The sequence below is a fragment of the Pimephales promelas genome, chromosome 7, assembly GCF_988280905.1.
Source record: "Pimephales promelas chromosome 7, fPimPro1.hap1.1, whole genome shotgun sequence".
Classification (NCBI taxonomy): domain Eukaryota; kingdom Metazoa; phylum Chordata; class Actinopteri; order Cypriniformes; family Leuciscidae; genus Pimephales; species Pimephales promelas.
In genome coordinates, this window is record NC_142775.1 from 35,713,115 (window position 1) to 35,737,852 (window position 24,738).

The 24,738-nt window shown below is 36.8% G+C and overlaps 1 protein-coding gene across 1 annotated transcript in view; it reads right to left on the bottom strand.

Annotated features, from left to right (window-relative positions):
* The window catches only part of hdac4 (histone deacetylase 4), a 263,249-nt gene that overhangs the window by 152,350 nt on the left and 86,161 nt on the right, over nt 1–24,738 (bottom strand). The window contains exon 3 of the mRNA XM_089133394.1: nt 17,502–17,570. Within this exon, the coding sequence (XP_088989520.1) occupies nt 17,502–17,570 (69 nt within the window). The remainder of the gene's footprint in view (nt 1–17,501; nt 17,571–24,738) is intronic.

Here is a 24,738-nt window from a genome sequence, read left to right on the forward strand (position 1 = left end):
AGATGCTCCGTTCTATTACATTTTTTGACTTTCAACACGTTTTCAGAGTTAAATAATTTTCGTGTCCAGATGGAAAGTTAAATACTGCCTGAAGACACAAAAAAATCACAGTCTATACAAACATACTTATAATATATTTACAGCAACCTATTATTCAAACGCTTTAGGCAAGAAAGATTTTCTTTTTGTTTAGCAAATGAATAAATACCTTTTTTTACTCAATTTTATTACAAAAAAAATATTTTTACCTGTATTACCCGTAGCAGATCTATACAGGTGGAGCTGGGGAAGATGGAGGGTTTTTTGAAAGCTCGTTTGGCTCCCATTGGCTAATGTTACGACAAGAACCAATCAGCTGTGCCCTAATCTGATTGTAAGCAGATCGAGTTTGACAGACCTATCAGTCTGCGCAATCTAGAGTTTCATGACAGAACTTTGTATTTTTTCTGTATTTAACATTTTCATTTAGTTTTTCCATTACTTTTATAAAGGAAAACGTATTTTAAACATACAAAATCAATATTTTTGTTTTTGACAAAAATGCTTCAATTTAACCAATATATTCCAATAAATTCTGAATCATTTCAATGATGAACTTGGCCAAAAATTGAACTTTAAAAAGTGCATTATAGATTCCATCAGATGAATTCACTTCACTTTAAAGGTAAAGTGTCCCTTTCTCATATTAAAAACAAGGATTACAAATAGATTAACTACGAACAACTTTTGAAAATCTAAAACAAGAACACATTTTTGTCATTATTTAAGGTAAAATATCCAATTTATTTAAATGAATTCTGAATCATTTCGAAAATGTAGCTTGGCCTAGAACAGAATTTTAACATTTGATATTAGGATACACATCTTGCATTTCAGTGGCATTTTTACCCCCATTAAATTTTGCCTCAACGCCCCAAGCCGTACTCACGGTCAAGTTGTGCTTTCTCGAATCACGCCTGGTTAAGACACGTGTTGGTCAAGCTCACTGGAAGAGCCCAGCCCTGTTCAGTCTGCTCAGGCTCTGCTCCTTTTGTTCTCTCACACTCGGATGTCAAAACAACATCAATGGCTTCTGCAGCGAGGAGCACGTGGGAGGAAAGACCTCATTCATATTTACTCAGTCCCTCAGGCTCATCACACTCTCTGTAGCTCTTGTAGCTGAGGGAGTGTGTGTGTGTGCTGGTCCATTAGCCCCGCGGTGTCTTCACTCAAGAGCTCCAGGCCCCTGTGGACCCTGGCCTGGCCGGGCTCGCTGGTTTTGACCAGAGGCTTCAGAGATGCTCAGATCCTCTCTCTCTCTCTCTCTCTCTCTCTCTCTCTCTCTCTCTCTCTCTCTCTCTCTCTCTCTCAGAAATGATGCGGGTGAAGCAGACCAATGTACGTTACATATGCACATGCAATGCTGAGATGAGCATGAATAATGCAGACAGTAAGTACACAGATGCGTGCGTTTTCCTTTTAAAAGCAGAAAAATAAGGCTCTCATTTGGCAAATGACAGCAAATGATGACCGTGGTGCCATGGAAATCAAAGGGGATGGTAAAGTGCTCAGGATCATGCAACAGCCTTTTTTATTAACCCTGCGCTGTGAATTAGTAGATAGCATGTTGAAGGGATCTGTGTTTGCTCTTATCGGTAGCTGAAAACATAATCAAATCAGCCAAAATATTGAATAAACAAACATGCAAAGGGCAGGGACTTTGTGAACCACTTCAGAAATGTGTTGGGGAAAAAGCTCATTTAGCTCTGGATTCTTGAATCGGAGCTTAATGATTGGATGGCATTTCAGCTGGAGTTCCTCCAAATGGCCATTCATTTTCAGTATGGAAGCTGTCAGAAGCCTTGTGCGGAAATATGCTGATTAATTTGTGAGATAAGGATCGCATCCGAGAACGTCTTGTTCCGGGTCCGACTCCGGTTCAAACTGATACGGTTGCACAGAAGTGTCTTCAGAGACTCCCGCTGCCATTCTTTCTCCAAAATATACCCTCAAGTGTGCATTGTGTCTAAACGCCCAAAGAACAGAGGGGCGGAGTCAACAAAGCTCATTATCATTTAAAGGCATATGCACTGAAACGGCAGAGGTGTTTTTGATCAAGTAAAATTAGTGTTTTCTTAAAATACTAATGAGAATTTTTAATAAAAGTATATTAAGTTTTCATTTAGACCCTAAACAATTATATTAACTTGTAAAAAAAATGGCATTATATGACCCATTTAATGGCACCATATAGAATCACTAAAGCTTGCAAACAAGCTTGAAAAATGCACATACACAGATATTTCCAAGAACCAAAAATGATTTTGTCTATCATTATTGAAGAAAAGTCCACTTGAAGAATTTCACAATTATCTTTCGAATATTCATAGACTGGGCTTTGTAATTGCAACCATGCAGAAGTATAACAGGCTCTTTGCCTCAACAGACAAGTGCTCTTTTTCTCAGCAAGTTGAAAATAACAGCAAAACCATCCTGCTAAATGGCAAACAGTCTAGACACGACACTCCCCCTAATAGCCATACAAAACTCGCAACCCACTAAAACGCATCCCATCCATTTGCATGGCGTGTAGTTGCTGCTTTTCAAGAACAAGACAGAGGCGAATACATTAGGTTTGGTATCGTCCACTCAGCCGGAAACCAAAAGCCAGTCTGGACCTCAGCAGCCATCAGGAAATAACGGCTGTTTGAAAACATGCTTGTGGGGAAGCACATGGTCTGTGTGTATCTGCGGGTAACTTTACAGCAGGATTGTTTTCTCTCTCCGAGTGTTTGCAATAACGGCCTCGCTGCTTCCAGGAAAAGACCTATTCCTCTCAGCTATTAGCCCATCTAATATCCTGCTCTCATCTTGTTACAGACATGTGATCGTGAAAGAGCACATGACAGGAGCCCGACCAGAACCAAACAGTCCATTCCATCAGTTTACACTACTGAATTATTCTGATGTTAAAATCAATCAATAATTGAAGTCAAAAATCTAATAAGAAATGGGAACAAAAATGACATTTCAATTTAACGTATTATTTTTAAATGTTGCCAATTGGTTAAAAATCGTATTATTTAGTTATGATAACTGACTCACACACAAAAAAAGAGTGCATGGAGACAAAAAGGGGGCGCTCATGAGCACCCGTCTGAAATCTAAAACATTAAACTGCCAGTGTTATTTTTGCATTATTTATTTAACATTCGAGTGTTTATAAAAATGATCAATTAAATTTCTATAGCCGCTTTATGTGTTTTTTTTTTATATTACTGTTTAGCTTTCGTTTTATTTTTAGTAAGTTTAGTACTTCATTTTTCATCAAATATTTTATTCCAACTTTAGTTCAATATCTGAAAAGGATGTATAATAGTTTTAGTTTACAATAGCTCTGGACAATACAGAGACTAGACAAAACTAAGTCTTCCTTTTTCTAGTTGACTATCCCGTTTGACTTAGAAATAAAGCACATCACGGATGTAAAATGGGTTTTGAACGCTGTTTTATGTTGACTATAATGTGCAAAGACAACTTTAAGTAAGCTGTAGATTGATTTCCCAATAAAGTCTAAACACTGCAGTATTACAAATATTGGCCTGTTTGTTTGAACGGCCCATCATAGCAACATTGGCTCACCGATTGTCATCTGTTTGCCCAAACAATTGAAAATGGACATGGCGTTCGGAAAAACCTGTTTGAAAAGTCATTTTTTCTACAATTCCATTTGGTGACATAACATTACACAACTGCAATTCGACTTCGAGTTCAGCCAGAAAATCATGGGCGGAAACTGTTCTCCTGTAAGTCTTAGAAAGGGCTGTGTGTGTGTGGCGTGGTGGACGGAGGTTCGTATTGATCTGCTCCGGGCATGGCAACATTTAGAGCATTACGCAATGCCCTTCTAACAAGCCACTACGGCCAGTTTGACAGACAGCTGGACTCATGGACTTGGACTGCTGAGGAATTCAGGATACATCCGTCAATCAATCAAAACACTCGGCTAAGCTGTCAATCCATCAGAAGAACATACAGAGTTTGATAGATGTGTTTATGTAGAACGGACACCACACCATAGTCATGACAAGCAAGGAAGCAAGGAAGGAAGGAAGGAAGGGAGGAAGGAAGGGAGGAAGGGAGGAAGGAAGGGAGGAAGGGAGGGAAGGAGGGGAGGAAGGAGGGAAGGAGGGAAGGAAGGAGGGAAGGAAGGAAGGAAGGAAGGAAGGAAGGAAGGAAGGAAGGAGGGAAGGAAGGAAGGAAGGAAGGAAGGAAGGAAGGAGGGAAGGAAGGAAGGAAGGAGGGAAGGAAGGAAGGAAGGAAAGACGGATAAATTAAGAGACTAAATTACTAAACAAACTGTTTAATTCAACAATCTGTCAAGAACCTGGTTTTATTCCAATGTATATTTGGTATTTGTTGCAGTTATATTATTTTCATGACAATTAAGCACATTCATCACCCACCCATCATTACTGTAACGCATCATAATCTTTATTTATTCCGAAATACTGTAATTAATGTAAATACTTAAATGTATTTTTTTTTCTAAAGCAATTACTACAAATATTACATATATTGTAAATTAATAAATTGTTAGATTAATTCAATTAGATTTTATAATGATAGTATAGTTGAAAATTGTTTAATTTACATGAAAATAACATCAAAAAACCGTAATGGTTTAAAACCAGAATAATTTTATTTATAATAATATTGTGCAGCGGGGACATTATTTATTATAAAAATATTATTATTTTTTACAATTTAAATTATTATTTATATTATCCATATATATATATATATATATATATATATATATTATCCATTTATTTATTCTTACTATTTAATTAGTCAAGTCACCTTTATTTATATGGCGCTTTTTACAATACAGATTGTATCAAAGAAGCTTCACGGTGATAACATGAAAATAATACAAGTTTGTTTCTAGAAGAAAATTGCATCAATGTCCACCTTAAGTAGACATCAGACAAATGAAATGTCCCCAATTAGAAACTGATAATTGATTAACAACCGCTGTAAAAAATGAATAAATCAATAAAAATCTCAGTAAAATTGATTGCTAATACCTAGAAAAACAACTACTGAGGATAATGTGTAGGAACCAACACCAGATTCAAGAACATGTATGAATGAGATCTGAATGCAAAAGTCCTGACAGAATAGCCTACTGCTATTGCCTGCCGACCACTTTGCTTGGCAGCTCTGAGCTGGGCACGGGTGCCACGTTCAGAGGGCCAGGCAGGAGGCATGATGACCATCTGTGAGGGCTGGCACCTGGACCAGGCAGCGTCCTTCCTCCAAAAACTCATGTACTGTTCACGGGTGACTTCCTCTGAAAACAATCTCCCTCTACAGATCTTAAAACATTCTGCTCTAACGGCTGTTGAAGACCTTTTCACAGTGACTTCATTTAGTACAGGGTGGTATGACAAATGTTTCAAGTGGTTTCCCCAAATTCAACTGAAAATGCAACTTTTAATGACTTCTGCACTCTCAAAATTATTCAACCACTTCATGGCAAGCATCTTTAGTACTTAGTAGAACACCCATTTGCTGCTGACACAAGCATTTCTGAGGAATCTAAGCCCATTCCTCATGAGCAATGGCCTCCAGTTCAGTAATATTCTTGGGTTTGTGTGCTGCAACCACCTTCTATAAATCCCACCAGAGATTATATATGGGGTTCAAGTCAGGTGAATGTGATGGCCACTTCCAGGACTACTTCTGCAACCAAAGCCTTGGTGGAATTCGAGGTATGCTTGGGATCATTGTCCTTTTGGAAAGTCCAATGACTCCCAAGCTTCAGCTTCCCCACTGACGGCATGAGGTTTTCTCCAAGGATTTCCAGATACTTCAATTAATTCATTTTGCCTTCCACACGCTGCAGGTTTCCAGTGCCAGAGGATGTAAAGCGGCCCCAGTTCATCACGAGCCCCACCGTGCTCAACTGTAGGCAGAGTGTTCATTTCAGCATATTCTTCATTCTTCCTCCAGACATATCGCTGATCCATAGGGCCGAAAATTACCAGTTTTGTTTCATCGCTCCACAGAACAGAATCCCAAAACTTCTCTGGGTTATTTATATGATTTTGAGCAAATTGGAGACTACTTTTCTTGTGCTTTTGGGTCAGTTGGGGTGTACATCTTGGAGTTCTGGCATGGAAACCGAATGCGTTTAGTACGCGCCTACTGTGCAAACTGAAACATCAATGCCTGTTGCCACCAAGTCTTGCTGCAGGTCTTTTGCAGTCACAAGGGTTTTTCTGAACCTGTCTTCTGAGAAATCTGGTTCCAGCCATTGATATCTTCCTTTCAAACCTAGCCAGTTCAGATATTACGTGTGTTCTAGCTCAAGCACACCTTGTGCAACTAATGAAGCCCTTGATTATTTGCATCAGGTGTGCTTGAGACAACAGTTTTGCAGATTTGTGCTGTTGTGAGGGATTCTACTCAGGGGGTTGAATAATTTTGAGACTGCCAAAGTTATTAAATGTTTTATTTTCAGTAAAATTTGCAGAAAAGCCTTTTTGAAAACACACATTTGGTGTGTTGTGCTATCCGATAACTCTTGTTTGATTTGTTCATTGCAAATAGCTGAAAGACTACATTTTGCGAAAAAACCTGATTTACAATGGGGGTTGAATAATTTCTATCACAACCATATCTATATACTGTACATAAGGGTGGTCAAGATTAATGCGTTAATGCATCAAAATAATTTAACGCAAATAAAATTACTGAAGCGCGCAAAATTGTGTCATAAGCGTAACTTGCGTCACATAATTAGATATTAGTCGGGAGTTTATATCACTGAGCCTCTACGATGGTGCGAGCACCTGTAAACCTGGTAGGTGGACATTTCTATAGTAAGCCTTTAAAGGGTTAGTTCACCCAAAAATGAAAATTAAGTCATTAATTACTCACCCCCATGCTGTTCCAACCCCGTAAGACCTTCGTTCATCTTCGGAACACAAATAAAGATATTTTTGATTGAATCTGAGAGCTGGATCAGTCCTACATAGACTGCCTAAGGGACTGGCTCTTGACGGCCCATAAAGTCATTAAAGAAAAAGTTTAAATATTCCATGTGCCTGCAGCGGCTCAATTATACGTTTATCAAGCGACGAGACTACTTTTTGTGCGAAAAAAAACACATAAATAACGACTTTATTCGATTATTCCATTACTTCCTTATGGGCGCATGCGCGAGAACTGAGACGAGGACGTTCTTCTCCTTTCGACTACTTTTTGTTACCGGCTGCTCCGCTTAGGAGTATTACCGCCCCCTACCGTATAAGATGATGTGCTAATATAGCTGTAAGCGCAAAACTTTCTGTTTACAAGCAGAGGAAGATGCGCGCTGTACACACGCTTTTCAATTAGCGTATTTTCCGCACTATAAGGTGCACTTAAAAGCCTTTAATCTTCTCAAAAAACGAGAGTGTTCCTTATAATCCGGAGCGCCTTATATATGGATCATCATTTTATATGGTAGGTGGCGGTAAAACTCCTAAGCGGAGCAGCCGGTAACAAAAAGTAGTCGAAGGAGAAGAACGTCCTCGTCTCAGTTCTCGCGCATGCGCCCATAAGGAAGTAATGGAATAGTCGAATAAAGTCGTTATTTATGTTTTTTTTCGCACAAAAAGTAGTCTCGTCGCTTGATAAACTTATAATTGAGCCGCTGTAGGCACATGGAATATTTAAACCTTTTCTTTAATGACTTTATGGGCCGTCAAGAGCCAGTCCCTTAGGCAGTCTATGTAGGACTGATCCAGCTCTCAGATTCAATCAAAAATATCTTTATTTGTGTTCCGAAGATGAACGAAGGTCTTACGGGGTTGGAACAGCATGGGGGTGAGTAATTAATGACTTAATTTTCATTTTTGGGTGAACTAACCCTTTAACCTGATTTCCCTTTTCTCTTTGTGATCACATAATTTTAAGTCATTAAACTCTAGGAAAGTTTTCAGTCCAATGAACCAGTAATTGAATGCATTTAAACAATTAGTCCAAGACAGTGGTAATGTAAGAAAACCATATATATTTATATATATGCACAATCACCATGATTATGGAGCAACAAGATTTTTGACATACCACGTACCTATACTTCATGACTCAATTGATCTCTATTTCGATAATAAATAGTCTAAACTTGTGTCAGCAAAAGTTTTGGTCAAATGCATTTTTTTTGGTGTTGAATCAGCAGAATAAGAAATCACTATGCAATATGGGTTTCATGGTAAGCACTAAAACTTGTGCTGAATTGTTGTAGGATTGCGCAAGGCTGTTGGGATAGCAGTTAAGCTCCGCCCTCGACCCGTCCCGCCCTCTTGGCTTTTGCGGTGCGTGTCAGTCCGCCTAACTGACCTGGCTGGACTCCATCCCCTCTGGAGTCCAGCCAGTCCTGGAGAGAGTGAAAAGAATAGAGGGATAGAAAGAGAGGTGGAGCAGTGCAATGACCCTTTTCTTCAGGGAGAAGCGGACAGGGAAGGACAGTGAGAGAAAGTGAAAGAGAAATGCACCGTAAGCCAAAAGAATCTTTCAGCCACACAAAGAAAGTGTCCTTTTAGTGGAGACAAGGTGACTGTTAAATCTCCATAACTCTTAAAAGCATGCCACCATTTCAGTATGAAGATTACATTAGTGCTGCAAAATGTGTCAAATTTCATCATCTATATCCTTTAAAACTGTCCATAGTAGAAGTCAATGAGACCAGAAACTGTCTGGTTACTGATATTCTTCTAAATATCAGAAAATCGGCTGAATACATTCGAAAACGGTAAAACCCAACTGTTTAACTCTGGGGGAGTGGTAAAATGAGCCTATTTCCAAAAAAAAGTGGAGTATCCCTTTAAGATCATTCCTATTTTATTTGTATACATTTTAATCATTAACTTTAAAAGCACACTCTTTTTTTACGACTAAAATAACAGTCAAGGGTAAAAAAAAAATGAATTCCCAAAAATTAAAACGGAAAAAACGGAATTTGGGAAAAAAATAAACGGAATTTGGGAAAAAATAAAATGGATTTCATAGGGCCCTATCATATATATATATATATATATATATATATAGAACATTGATATCTGTTTAAACTATACTCATTTAAGCCTTGTCAATTTAAACTTTCAAGCACAAGAAGACGCGAAAGAGAACTTGTGCACGCTGACAGTGCAAATACTGAGTTCTCTTTCCAATCTTACGCTTGAACGGGCAAATTCGCAAATTATGTCAACATGCCTGTCCTGGTGAGTATCCTAGCAAATGTAGTCAGTTATGTCTTAAGTGAACATAAACAGTATAGAAAGACAACACATGTGTATTAGTATCTCAGTGTATTGGATTCCATGAATTATGTCTTAAAGTGACAGCAGCCTAATATCCCTGCTGCCTGCTGGCTTTTAATGTTAACAAACCAACAACAGACAAGGAAATATTTAGGGATAGCTTTTGTAGCTTTAATAATGATTAATTTTATGTAATTAATACATTGACGATTATGGAAATTTGTTTGTTTTACATTTGATTACTTTATTCAATTTCCACATCTGAAAAGCTACTATTAGATACCTAGTTTTGTTTTTTGAATGATGTCGGGTATAAAGAGAGAAAACAAAATAAAAAGGTAGGGAAAAATCAGACTGAAGGGGTGAATAAGGTAGGGCATTTGATTTCAGGCATTAGCATACGGGTCACACCCGTCAGGAGCCAAGCTCTGTCCCTGTTCTCTCTTCTTATCTGTACTGCTGTTTGTGTCTCTCTCTTCCACTTAAGAGCTCATCTATAATTCAGTGCTCTAAATAAAGAGGCAGCGCTGTGATAAAACAGGACTCTGGGAGCACCGGGTGGACTATCCAAGCTTATCGCTGTAGGGCCTGAACCTGAAACACACACACACAACAACAACAACACCACATAACAACACACATCACTGGATGTAATATTCTCTCAATATTTTCCAGCCTTCTGATGATATTTAATACATCTCTTGATAGTAAAATACAATAAAAATCCATTTTTACATGTTATCAATGAATTAAGTGTTTTGAATAAAATCATTGAAATGATTTGAATGTTTCATGAAAATGATTTTAAAAACTAATGTCGTTATTGAAGTTTATATTAGAGATAAAAATATCTCTCAAGAAAGTGAAGGATCACAAAACTAATGAAGGATGCTGTCTTTAAGAAATGTAATTGCCAGTTATTGTGAATATTCAACATTGCTCAGATACACGGCCATGTTTAGAAGACATTTGTGGTGTAGGAGCCTCATATGCATACTACATCACACACACACACTTCTTACTGCCACCCTCTGAATGAAAAACTCGCTCAGTCAGGCTACTTAATATATGCAAACAAATCTGTCTTCATAAAGTTCATCATCTCCTGTGTGAATCATGTTCTCAAAGCCGCCTCCTCTTCAGACGACCAGTTTGAAGTCACACACAACTGCACATCATCTTTATGAAAAACTAGACCAAAGTTGCTACTAACAATTGTACATAAATGACTAGAAAATCTAAATAGTCAATTCTTGCTTTTAAATAAATGATTTACCTGTGCTCTTCATTTTTTTTAAATGCGTCATATAATCTTTAATCAAAATTAACTCTTGTAGCGATATCTCTTCTTTTTTCTGATGACGTGTTTACAGGCGTGGGGGCGGGACAAACTGTCACTCACATGAGATCGACCAATAGCAAACAACAACAATCCGATCAATTCCCAATGGACAAAATCACATTTTTTTTCTAGTTCAAAGAGCTGTTTCACTCACATATACATCACAATAGGGAAGAAAGGACATGCAACTTTCGTTTCATGTCAACTTTAAACATGGTAAAATGTGTTTAACACACTTGTGTGTGTGTGGCGAGTGCACAGGCAAAGTTGTCCTCTAGCTGTCGTTGCATCGTCCAAGTGGACGCTGCACACTGTTGGTGGTTTAGGAAATACATGATTGTAAATGAAAAGGATGAAAAGGAGAACATAGTAAATCGGTATATAAATGCATCATTCATTCATGCTTCCATTGGCCAACCACAAACAGATTAGAGCCAGACCGATATATCGGCAGGCCGATATTATCGGCCGATATTAAGCATTTCCCAAACTATCGGTATCGGCAGTTATAATGGCCGATAAATGAATATTTCAAAAATAAAATAAAAACGGACGAAACACGCTTCAACCTGGTCATGTTGGAGTTGTATAGTTTGTCCACCAGAGGGCACTCTACACCGTCCCTGTTGGCAACACTCGTTTATAATGCGCAACACATTCTAGCTAACCAAAAAGCTAGCTAATCCCAATATCACGAGTGGAATTTAATGAGCTTTGTTAATTAATTAATGAGCTTTGGTTCCTCCTCTGTTCTGTTGCGACGATAAAAGAAACAAGTTTCTTTTTAAAATGTATTATCATATTATTTCAATTAAAACTCATACATAACTACAAATAACTAATGTTAGGGAAATGTGTTAATGTTTTGTTGTGCGTTCCTGCAACATGACATCATGACTTTTGCGTAAACATATACGCCACTTTCGAGTCAGGTGGCGTGTTATCTCTACGCATTTTGAGCTATCCGCGTGTATCCGCGTGTATGCGTATATGTCTACGCCATTACCATCCGCGTCATTCCGCGTGTCTGTACACGCCGTCAAATCTTTAGTCATAAATGCCATTAACCTCAGTAACGGTTAGGTTTAGAGACGGGTTGAGGTAAGTCATATATTTATATAACGTTAAGTCAACGGCGTTCATAAACACGCTGAAAGGCGATTATGCGTCTTGATAGCACGCCAAAAATGGAAATACGAATTGGCGTGTCATACACACGTTACTTCATGAGATCAGTCTGGTTCCTGAAAAAAATAAAATAAAAAATATCGGCCGATATATCGGATTTTAAAACCAACAAATATTTGTATCGGTATTAGGGCTGTCAACGAATATTCTAAATTCGAATATATATTCGAATAGTTTTAAAAAACAGAAATTCGAAGGTGAAAATTAATATTCGAATTAAAAAAAAAAAAACGCCCGCGCAAGCAAAGGCGCGGCTGTCTGTTTTGCGAGTGGCCGTGCACGCTGCCTGATTAGGGTTCAGAGACAGGTGTCGCACTGGCACAGAGTCACTCACTGCAGAAAGTGCAGAGCCCAACTCGACCGCAGCAGAGAAAGTGATTTTAACCCCCCAAAATGAGTGAGGCCGCTGCCGGACAGACACGTGATCGGCAGCCCGCTGAGAAAACTGCGTTATCTGCTATGGTCTCTTCGGAGACACGTATTGCGCGGACAACCCAGACCAGGACATCAATTTGCTGCTTCAAAAAGAGATGTTAATGTATGAACAAGAGTCTCCAGTACCTGCTCAACAAAATCCTCTCATGTGGTGGAAAACTTTGGGCTCTGGGAGATAGGCTAGTCTACCCTCACATTGCCCAGATGGCAAAGAAATATCTTTCCATCCCCGGATCCTCAGTGCGCGTTTTTTCCTCCGCTGGGAATATAGTAAATAATAAGAAATTAGCACTGGCCCCTTCAAATGTGGACTGTCTTGTGTTTTTGGCAAATAACCTGTAGACCCGACGGTGACAGTGCGCACTAAAAAGACAACGGAATAAATTGCCGTCAGTTTTTTTTCTTCCTTTTTTTTATTCAAGCACCAAGAATGTAAGTAGCCTTTTTCGTTTTTAATAGTTCTTTATTTTTTTATGATCCTCAGGGTAAAGGCGTTGTCACATTTCTCGGAATTGTGTGCCTCATTTTATTTAACTTTAAACAGAAACAGCCTGTAGGCTAACTAATTAGATAGGCCTATTGCGTTGGAGCGTGAGGTTTGCAGTCTTGCCCATTACTTTGTTGTACTTTTTTGTGTAGGTAATACGTTATTAAATATGTTTAAAATTAAATAAAGTACCTATACGAGTTATGCCTCTTTGTATTAATTCGTCCTATAATGACGTAATGCGCGTCACTGAAAAAATGCGCAACCAGATATTCGAATAGTTCGAATATTCGCATGTTTTTTTCGAGGGAATATTCGAACGTAATTTTTGAGCAATTTTGACAGCCCTAATCGGTATCGGCCTTCAAAATCCTTTATCGGTCGGGCTCTAAAACAGATAACCCGATTCTTTTTAAACGCATGCACAAGCAAGATGGATGGCCTTGGTTCTCTTCTCACTGAAGAGATGCAAGTTTGAACTTGACTGCAATAAAGCTGCAAAAAGCCTCTCCAAAAATGCATTGGATAAAATCGCTATAAAGAGCAGATGCATTTGCATGGATTTTTTTTTTTTTTTTTGGAGAAGGCCGGTTTGGAGCTCAGAGGTGTGGGCGTTTAACAAGTCGCCAACAGCTCATCTTCATTTTCAATTCATTTTCCGCCCTCGTAGCAGGAGATCTGCCCAGCCCGTTCGCGAGAGCCAGTACGCTTTCACAAGCCTCCTCTGAGGCAGAGTGTGTACGAGTGAGCGAATTATGTGTGAATGCATGAAAAGGTCATAGCATTACTTGACCAGAATGTGTGTGTGTGTGCGTCTAAGGCTTTAACTCACACAAACTGTAAGAATAACACACTGTGATGATTCAAGCTCTCAAGCAGACACACAGATGCAGACAAACATGCTTGAATGAACTCACACGCCAGGGCCACACAAAGGCCGTCTACAACATAAATAAGACATAAGACAGACAGAGTATGGCACAAGACATCAGCACTCAGGATACTCAGACTCCTCTCTGAAAATTTCAAGAGATTCAAATGAGCATTTTGGCATTCTTCGAAATGATGTTTTGTCTTCGGAGGAACAAAAAAGTAGAAAATTGCCTGTGTCGATTGATTTTTCAAAGCAATTACAATGAATGGGATGCAAAAGCATAATTGAAAACAACACAAAAGTAGTTCAATAGAGGGTTGTTATCGTTAACTAAAACTTAAACAAGAAAAACAGTTGTTTTTTTTTTAATTGTTGTTGGTGTTACTTAAAAGTACATTATCTGAAAAGAAAACATTTAAAAATATAAATATATTTTATTTCAGCTAGATTAATCTCTTTCATTTAGTTCAAAGTACTAAAATAACTAAAACTAAATTAGCTTTAAAATAAATGTGAGTGCTGTGTTCCAGTGCTATATTAGACTTATGAGAAACAAACTAAAAGTAATCATAATATACTGAGAACAATGCATTATAAAATATAAATAAAATGCTAAATATGTAAGAAAAAATATGTATTGATATACTATTATATGTACATACTGTAGATTAGGGCTGTCAAACGATTAATTACGATTAATCGCATCTAAAATAAAAAGTTGTGTTTACATAATATAAGTGGGTGCAGTGTGTATAATTATTTTATATATATAAATACACACACATGCTTGTATATATTTAAGAAATATGTTTATGTATATACTGTATATAGATGTATATATAATTTATTTTATATATAAATATTTTATATATAAATAATATTTTTTTCTTAAATATATTTGCATGTGTGTATTTAAATATATATGTGTATATGTGTATATATATATATATATATATATATATATATGTGTGTATATATATATATATATATATATATATATGTATATATATATATATATATATATATATATATTATTTTGGATGTGATTAATCGTGATTAAAGCCCTACTGTAGATACATATATTGATTTTTGTAATATTATAATAAGTGATAAATCAAATTGTATAAGTGCAAACACATACACACAATAAATAAACACTATTTGTTTCAATGCAGTAAATTTAAATGACGTTTTTTATAATACAGTAATGAAAAAGAGTTTTGATTTTTTTTTTTTAGTAGCAATGCCTGGTATTTTGTATAAATAGCTGCCTGTCCATGTTTAACAGTGTTTTCCCAAAAGGAACGGCGCAGGCCGCCTAATATCTAATGCTTACATGTCTCAAACATGTTGAATAATGCATGAAGCTGCATGTGGTGGTTTAATATTGCGTATAGGCATGATACGGCATCGTACAGTAACTACAGTCCATTCCGGCCAAAAACATCAGAGCTGGCTGGGAACGTTATGATCCAAAAACAGCAAGCACGCCTTGTTCACGCAAACTCATTAAACATACGGTATAAAGTACCACTGGTCCCTGCTCAGAGAGCATGTTTACAATCAATACTAATTCAGCATGGAGGGGAACAGGGGAGACGGATAAAGAGGGAAAGAGAAAGAGTGGAAAGGCGCCGTTGGCAGTGAGCAGGTCTCCAGGCGAGACTTTCAGCACCATCTGTTTCCTGCTCCTCAGTTCCAGTCTTAAACCAGTCCTGCACAAGACTAAACCCAGCTGAACCAGCCTAGACAGGGACTAAACCTTTAAACAAGCTATCAAGACAAATCCCACAAGTTCAGTTCAGTCTCAGACTATGAACGGAAAATCTGTTAAATAATCTTCTCCCCTCCTTCCTTTCTTACATTATTTACGTTTATTATTTCCTTCCTCATTGCCTGCTTCATTTCCTTCTTGCTGCGTTTCCTTTTCTGTCATTCCGTAAAATTCTTCAATCCTTCATTCTTCCCTTTTCACTCATCTTGCATACTTTCCTTTCCTTCCCGTTAAAAATGATTTACTAAAAAGGTCCAAAACTTGTAACTCTAGCCAAGAGCAAAGCTATTTCTACTGCATTATTGTGTGTGTTGTACATGGATATAAACCCCTTACTAATCTCCAGTGCAGCACCAGAGTCCTCGCACTACAGCGGTCTGTGTGTGGCTCTCTGGCCCGGCCGACATGTGTGAGTGTCTGTACACAGATGCCACGCTCTGTCTCTTTTAGCAGGAGCCGAGGGAAACCGCATCGGGCTAACCAATGTGTTTGTGGCTAGCCAGCAATCCACTGCTATTCCAGATCCAAGAGGAGAGAGTGCACATACACATATACATCTATATGATACAGAAACAAATATAGAGAAATATATATACATTTCAAAGAATAGACAGACAGACAGACAGACAGATAGACAAGATAGATAGACAGACAGACAGACAGACAGACAGATAGATAGATAGATCGATCGATCGATCGATCGATCGATCGATCGATCGATCGATAGATAGATAGATAGATAGATAGATAGATAGACAGACAGACAGACAGATAGACAGACAGATAGACAGACAGATAGATAGGATGACAGACAGACAGACAGATAGACAGACAGACAGACAGACAGACAGACAGACAGACAGACAGACAGACAGACAGACAGACAGACAGACAGACAGACAGACAGATAGATAGATAGATAGATAGATAGATAGATAGATAGATAGATAGATAGATAGATAGATAGATAGATAGATAGATAGATAGATAGATAGATAGATAGATAGATAGATAGATAGATAGATAGATAGATAGATAGGATGACAGACAGATAGGTAGATAGATAGATAGATAGATAGATAGATAGATAGATAGATAGATAGATAGATAGATAGATAGATAGACAGACAGACAGACAGACAGACAGACAGACAGACACAGACAGACAGACAGACAGACAGACAGACAGACAGACAGACAGACAGACAGATAGATAGATAGATAGATAGATAGATAGATAGATAGATAGATAGATAGATAGATAGATAGATAGATAGATAGGAATTTCAGACAGACAGAATGACAGACAGACAGATGATATAGACAGACAGACAGACAGACAGACAGACAGACAGACAGACAGACAGACAGACAGACAGATAGATAGATAGATAGATAGATAGATAGATAGATAGATAGATAGATAGATAGATAGATAGATAGATAGATAGATAGATAGATAGATAGATAGATAGATAGATAGATAGATAGATAGATAGATAGATAGATAGGAATTTCAGACAGACAGAATGACAGACAGACAGATGATATAGATAGACAGACAGACAGACAGACAGACAGACAGACAGACAGACAGATAGATAGATAGATAGATAGATAGATAGATAGATAGATAGATAGATAGATAGATAGATAGATAGATAGATAGATAGATAGATAGATAGATAGATAGATAGATAGATAGATAGATAGATAGATAGATAGATAGATAGATAGGAATGACAGACAGACAGAATGACAGACAGACAGATGATATAGATAGATAGATAGATAGATAGATAGATAGATAGATAGATAGATAGATAGATAGATAGATAGATAGATAGATAGATAGATAGATAGATAGATAGATAGATAGATAGATAGATAGATAGATAGATAGATAGATAGATGGATGGATGGATGGAACGACAGACAGATAGTACATCTGATGGTATGACCGAATGAAACATTTTTAAAAGGCCCGTTTAACACATCTCATCTATAGTGTCACAGAACCCAATCATCAGACGTTCTGTGACCCTGTGAGACACACACATACGCATGAACACACACACACACACACACACACACACACACAGTCCTACCAGAAGGAATGTGGTTGACTCCAGATGGCTTCAGAAGTTCCAGTGGCTGTTCTTTACTGGGAAGTCCATCTGCGGGAGAGAGAGAAACAATTCCAACTGAGAAATGGCGTGTAGCGCTGAGGATCAGGGCAGCATACGTCATCAGGAGATTCTATTACAGCTCTGAACACAAACTACATATGCAAAATATGGACCACTGCCAGGGAAGACGCCATATATTTGATGCAAATGAATGTGAGGGATTGACATGCACTCGCTGTCTTAAAGGTAACAAAATCATCTCCATTTCATTTCTTTCTAATACATGTTCCTGCTTTCCCCTTGTAATCTTTCATCAAAAATGTAATGTCTTATCTAATACAACTTTCATACCAGGTCGCAAATGTTTTTTTTTTTCTCTGCAGTTTCACTGAGGATTTTGTGTATGTGTGTGGGGCATATTTTCAATATTTCATCAGCTAAAAAATCCACACTGAAGCACAACACCTACTGAACCTGCTGAATATAAACTGTGTGTCTATCTCTCACAGACACATTTTTATTTGAATCAATTTAAATCTGCCATTTACCCTGAAAAAGGTCCACAGTCCACAGCACACATGAAAAGAAAACACGCGACAGATTTCCTAAAGCAAGATTTATAATTACGTGAAAAGGCAAAACAACATCAGTCGGCAAGATAACTCAGGGAGAACCAGCTATAAATAGCCTAGATCTCTAAAAGAGGGAGAGGGAGGGAGAGAGGGAGAGAGAGAGAGAAAGGCTCAATGCAGAATACATGAGAGCATTAGCATTCACAAACACACACACATGCATACAGTAGCAGAGGGATCATAAAACCTGCACGGCTCATCTTAATCCACCATAACAAAGGAGAAAGTGTGCATAGGGGGAATCTCATAAAACCCTTTAAGAACAAACAAAAATGTTTTTCCCATTGTGACATTTTCATTAAGGCATGCATGCATATTCTTCTCAAACGCTCATTACAGTAATGTAAAAAGAAATAAAAATAATCATATGGTACTATAAGCATTTATACATCAGTAGTTTTGTGTGATAGCTTGATATATTGTTTAGATTAATCTTATATATATATGTGTGTGTGTGTGTGTGTGTGCGTGTATGTGTGTGTTCGTGAGTGTATATATACTGTATATATAAATTGTATATATCAACATTATATCAGACATTTTCCGTTATAATTTGTTAGTATGCATATACTTATACAGTTTTACTTTTTAATTTGTTTATAATTTAAAAAAATATAAAAATATTTAAATTAATTCATTAGTTTTTGCTTTCACAATTTGTGCATTATAAAAACAATAACCAATATCTATTTAAATAATAATAATAATAATAATAATAATAATAAATATTACTATGGTTCATGGCAATTTAGAGAAAAAATGTTTCAATGCCATGAAAATATTGTCAAAATTAAAGAAAATATTAAATGGTACAAAAATATTTTCGTTGAACGCAATTTACTGGACACTACTGTTCAAAATGTTGGGGTAAGTAAGATTTTTAGCAAAGAAATTCATTATTTTATTCAGCAATGACATTAAAGTGATCAAAAGTGACCATAAAGAGAATACTAATGTTATACAAAATATTTAAATTTAAAATAAGTGATGTCATCACAGGAAAATATTTATAAAAGGACCCAAATAAATACATTTTAAAATATATATATATATTTTTTTTTCAAATAAATGCAGACTTCCCGACGGTCCCAAACATTTTAACGGTTGTGTATCCTTATTTGAAATTGTTTAAAAATGAAATAAAAATATACAAATTAAATTATTGAAATATGAATTAAAAAAATATCTTTTTTGAGCATGCGAAAAATAACTATAAATATGGCAGCACTGGGAGCAGCCATTAATCTCACAGTAATGAGCTTCAGATGCACTTCACACGAGTGAGCTTCCTGACATACTGACCCCGATGTGTCTCACACCTACTCGCCGAAGACAGACAGTGAATCACAGCCTGAGAGACAGAGGAGGAGGAATGCAAAGACTTTACGGCGTTTCATTCATTAGACATTCCAGTCACAGTCTGGCCAGCGGCGGCAGGGTCGTTTCCACGGATCAACAGTCGTCAGTTCCTCTGAAAGTGAGACCAGAGGGCTTTACGCGTCAGTTTGCACAGAGCACTGCGGAGAGGACAAACAACCGCCTCGCTAAATCTCGGATTTTGTTGTTTATTCCATTTTTCTACCCCAACATCACTTCAGTAGACGCCCAATCTGTCCTCGAGCCTGCTCGGAGCTGCAGAAACACAGCAAAAACATTCCCACACAACTGACAACCAGATGATGACGAATCATCACTGCTGTACTGAAAAGTGGATTCTCCAACAAAACCTGCTATATATATATAGGGTTTTTTTTTTTTTTGTGTGTGGATATGTCTACTGCTGTGGTTTAATGATCAAAGAAGATCAAAACAAACCATAGTTGGTCAATCTGCATATCATCCAGAGTTTCTTCCTATCTAAGTGGGTTTCTCTTTGTCCAAAGTAAGCTGCAAATGCCTATAATCAAAAGCCTGGATAGTCAAAAGACTGCCAAAATAGAGACAAGAGCCAATCCTCCAAACTCCCTCGAATATCAACCAATCTGCCGTCATACATCTCGACTTAATCATATCTCTGGATCTCATTGAATGACAGGACCCAAGTGACCTCCTTCATTCATGTAATACACACAGCAGTTTAGATAAGAGCTACACTTATCCCTGTGAATTCAGATCAGAACAGAGTGTATCAATCATCCAAGCTGATAAGAGCTGCTCCAGTGGAACGTGCACCGTTCAGCAAACTCTGCTCGAGTCTGAAAAAAAAGCTGTATTCAAATATTATTATGATTAATATGCTCATGAATTACTTTTTAATGACTTATTTAATTAATCAGGTATAAAAAGCGTGTGTACATAAATAGTTGAGTACATAAAGAATTGATCCAAAAAAGATCTCCAAAACATGCAAAAAAAAAAAAAAATATATATATATATATATATATATATATATATAAATTATGCAGAATATAAATGCGTACAACAAATATATTAAAAAGGTTAAAAAAAATATTTGTAATACAATTAATTATAATTTTTATTTGCTTTTAGTTATAATAAAGAGAACCAGTATTAATAATTCACCAATTTAAAAAAGATCAAAGCATCTGAACATTTTGAAAACATTAAAAAAATATATTATTTTGAAATGAAGTAAAAATACACATTAAATTAAAATAATTACATAATTAAATTAAAATTATTAAATACAAAAATATTAATATTATATATAATGATATTATTAATAATATTACATAATAATAATAATAATAAAATGAAAATAATAATATTATTATTTTTTTATTTAATAATTTTAATTTAATTATGTCAGTATTTTAATTAAATTGTATAAAAAATGACAGTTTTGGAGTCAATTATTTCTATTATTAATTTCAATTTTAATGTTTATTGTTGCAGCCCTATCCCAACCCGCATGGCAAAGGATTATTTAAATTAAAATACATCTAATTTAATTATGTAAATATTTTAATTAAATTTTATTTTAAAATATGACAGTTTGAGTCAATTATTTTTATCATTTATTTTAATTTTAATGCTTAATGTTGAAGCCCTATCCCAACCTGCATGGCAAAGGATTATGGGATTTCAGCTGAATAGATGAAGACATCTTAGCAGACAAGACGTTACACAACCACTGAACTTGAACATGTATTGATGCCTTCCTCTGTTTAGTGTGTATTTGTTCTCTCCGATACAGGGTGTCCGAGTTCAGGCTGGAGGAGCAGGAGGCAGATAAACAAGACAGCCCACCGCATTACCTCGCTCAGCCCTGATTATCCTCCTCTGAAACCCAGCACGCTCCGGCACTGAACCCCGCTGAGTCCGGAGAGCGAGGAACCCGAGGAACCTGCAGCACATCGGCACGTGTGAGATGAGCCTCACGCCGATGACGAGCTACTGAAGGTGCCTAGCACACGGGCCTCTGGCTTTTAACAAACTTGTGTCTCTCCGTGATGCTATTTCCAGCCATCCAGACAGAAGTCATGATTAATACATGCTGCTGCACAGCAAAAATAAAACATTCATGGAAGAGCCCTCCGACGGTGTCCCCTCTGAACAAGGAAGCTTTTTAGATTGTGGCAGCGCACCTCCTGCTTTCTCCTCCTGAGGGATGTAGATGGGAGGAGGCATTAAAGAGAAGGAGCATAAACAAAGGCTGGATGCTGTTTGTGCTTCCGCCGCACGTTCATGGGCTCGTCTCGCTGCATGCACGCTCTATTTTTGGAAGCCTCCCTGGACCAGACAGGAGCAGAGCCTGTACCATCATGGCATTTTAATCAGACCCACAGTGCATCTCGAACTGCACCCACCAACACAGCACTGCGGATGCATCAAGCATTGCAGTCAGGAGCACTCCTGCCACAGGTCAAGGGTCAGAACAACTAGTTATAATGATTTGCTGCATTAAGTGTACAAAAGTGTCAAAATAAAAAAAAAGGTTAATATGCATTATGCAGTATAGTTTTTTGTTTTTTTTTATATTTGTAACACATTTTTTTATTTTGATATTTGTAACACATGTAGTCATGTATGTGTTGTATTTGTATAGTCACTAGTAATGTATGTGTTTGTTTTTCCCTCTTAGGGACAACAGACGTCAGTTGTCAATTATATACTGCAGTATGTATTGATGTGCATTGTTACATAAATATATATTAAATAAATTGATAACATTTATTTGCTATATCATTAATATTAACAATTTATATTCTTAAAACAAAATCATCATATATCATAATTATTTTTGTGTATACATATATAGACAATAAAATGTATACAGTAGGGCTGTTAATCGCATCCAACATAAAAGTTTGTGTTTACATAATATATGTGGGTGCACTGTGTATAATTATTTTATATATATAAATACACACATATCCTTGCATATATTTAAGAAATATTGTCATGTATATATTGTATATACATTTATATATAATTTATATTATATATAAATAATATTTTTTTCTTAAATATAAATGCATGTGTGTGTATTTTTATATATACAAAATAATTATACAGAGTGTACCCACATATATTTTGGATGCGATTAATTGCGATTAATCGTTTGACAGCCCTAATGTACAGTATAAAAAAGGTAATTCATTTTGTGATTTCCTAAATATTATTATAAATATAATTATAAATGTTTTTAAAAATTAAAGGTTATAGAATTAAAGAAGTTTATTAAAAGATTAAAAAAAATGTAGTATGTAGTCATAGTATGAAAATGTTCGCCTTACGGTTATAAATAAGCTGGTGTGTTACAAAATAATGACAAATTTCTAATTAAGGAGATATAAGCATTCAAAACTTACAATGTCTCACTTCTGCTAAAATGGATCACGGAATTTTATGACATCACCGCGGACTTTAGCTGCTCATTACATCTTCTGTCCAATCAAATGCTCTCTAGAATCTAAAGTCCCGCCTCCAATGCCATAAATACCACCTGGTCAAAGCAATCATCACTGACACATCACAGAGCACAATGGCTTAGAGATGCGTGTTCGGTTGCTCAAACACTCGTTTTAATACGTTTTCCAACTGTATGTTGGTTAAGAATGAAATGGATAGAGTTTATTCAAACATCTACTATTGAATCCAAGGTATCATCAGTGCTTGGATTCGCTTCCATGGTGCTGTCAACTACGACTTGCATTCTGTGAGGTAAACTGAACGCTATTAGCATTAGCTTCCCGTTTCAGAAATGACTGAAATTAGGTAAACACATCAAATTAAGCTGTGAGTTTCAAGGCACAACAGTGCGCCTTTGAGTCTACATTAGATGTGCATGCACAATTACATATCCCCACTGTCCAACATTATCTAATAACCGTCACGATATCGATAGATTGTCATCAGGACAAAAGTAAGGAAAAGATCAACTGTACCCTGTAGACCAGAAGCAGAACATATTGACATAAACAGACAGCCAGGCAGAGACGGGACAGGAGCCCCCTGCGTCTAAGGCACATATGTCTCTGTCTGTATCATATCCTGATCCAGATTCACATTTGCAGAGACACAAACAACAGATATGGTAGCAAACATTAATTTACTTTGGCACTAAGATAAAGTATATAACAGAATTCCCACATCTTTTGACTCGTGATAAAATGTGGATTTTTAAAGTCCCCCTGTAGTCAACAAATGCATCCCTTAAATCCCAATCTAATCTTTGATCACCAAAATTACAAAAAAAATTCTTCATGCCTTAAAATATCTTGAATCTCCATCCTTGCCTCATTAAATATATGCGGTTCTATGAATATGCAAATGAGCACCGCCTCCACCCAATCACACCAGCTCAGAGATTCACTCGTTGATGATCACACGTTGAGGTGTATATTATATTAAATATTATAAAATGAATACATAATACGTATATATATCTCGCTGGCAGATGTATGTTTATATATTATGTTTATATATATATATTTCTTTTTAACACACACACAAATCACTGAGTTCAAATACATCTAAAAAGTTTTTGTTCTCAATCAAAATCACAGCTGACGTAATATTCATCAGAATGATTGAGAGTTTAGAAGGTGTTCAAGAAAAGTTGAGTGAAATGCAAAAGACTGATAGATGTAGTAGTTGTGTGTGTGTGCGTGTGTGTGTGTTACTGAGATGGACAGACTGGCTGGCGGTGGCAGATGGCAGAAAGACGACACCAGAGCCTGATGGACTAGATGAGGAGAAGTCCGTCTGTCTGTGTGGCATGAGAGCCACCATTACATGATCACACACACACACACACACACACTATTTGTCCCTCTCTGCTAGTACAGTAGCACATGCCACATCACACAGAGGTACATTTGAGCCAACACAAAACACCATTCACAGCTCATTTTACTTCTGCAATCTGTAGGGTTAGCCCCCAATAGTCGACTAAACGTTCGTCGACAAGAAGAGGTTTGGTCGACTAAATTTTCACTAGTCGCAGGAAAACACTCGTTCACAAGACTGGTCCATGCGGCAGAAAATACAAAGTGTGGGAAGATTGACAGGGTAAAGAATGACCACAAAAAAGAGCCATGCGACCTCAAACATGACTTATTTATGTAGCCTATCTAGAAAAGGCTGTTATTTGTATAATACTTTGTTGTATAATTTGT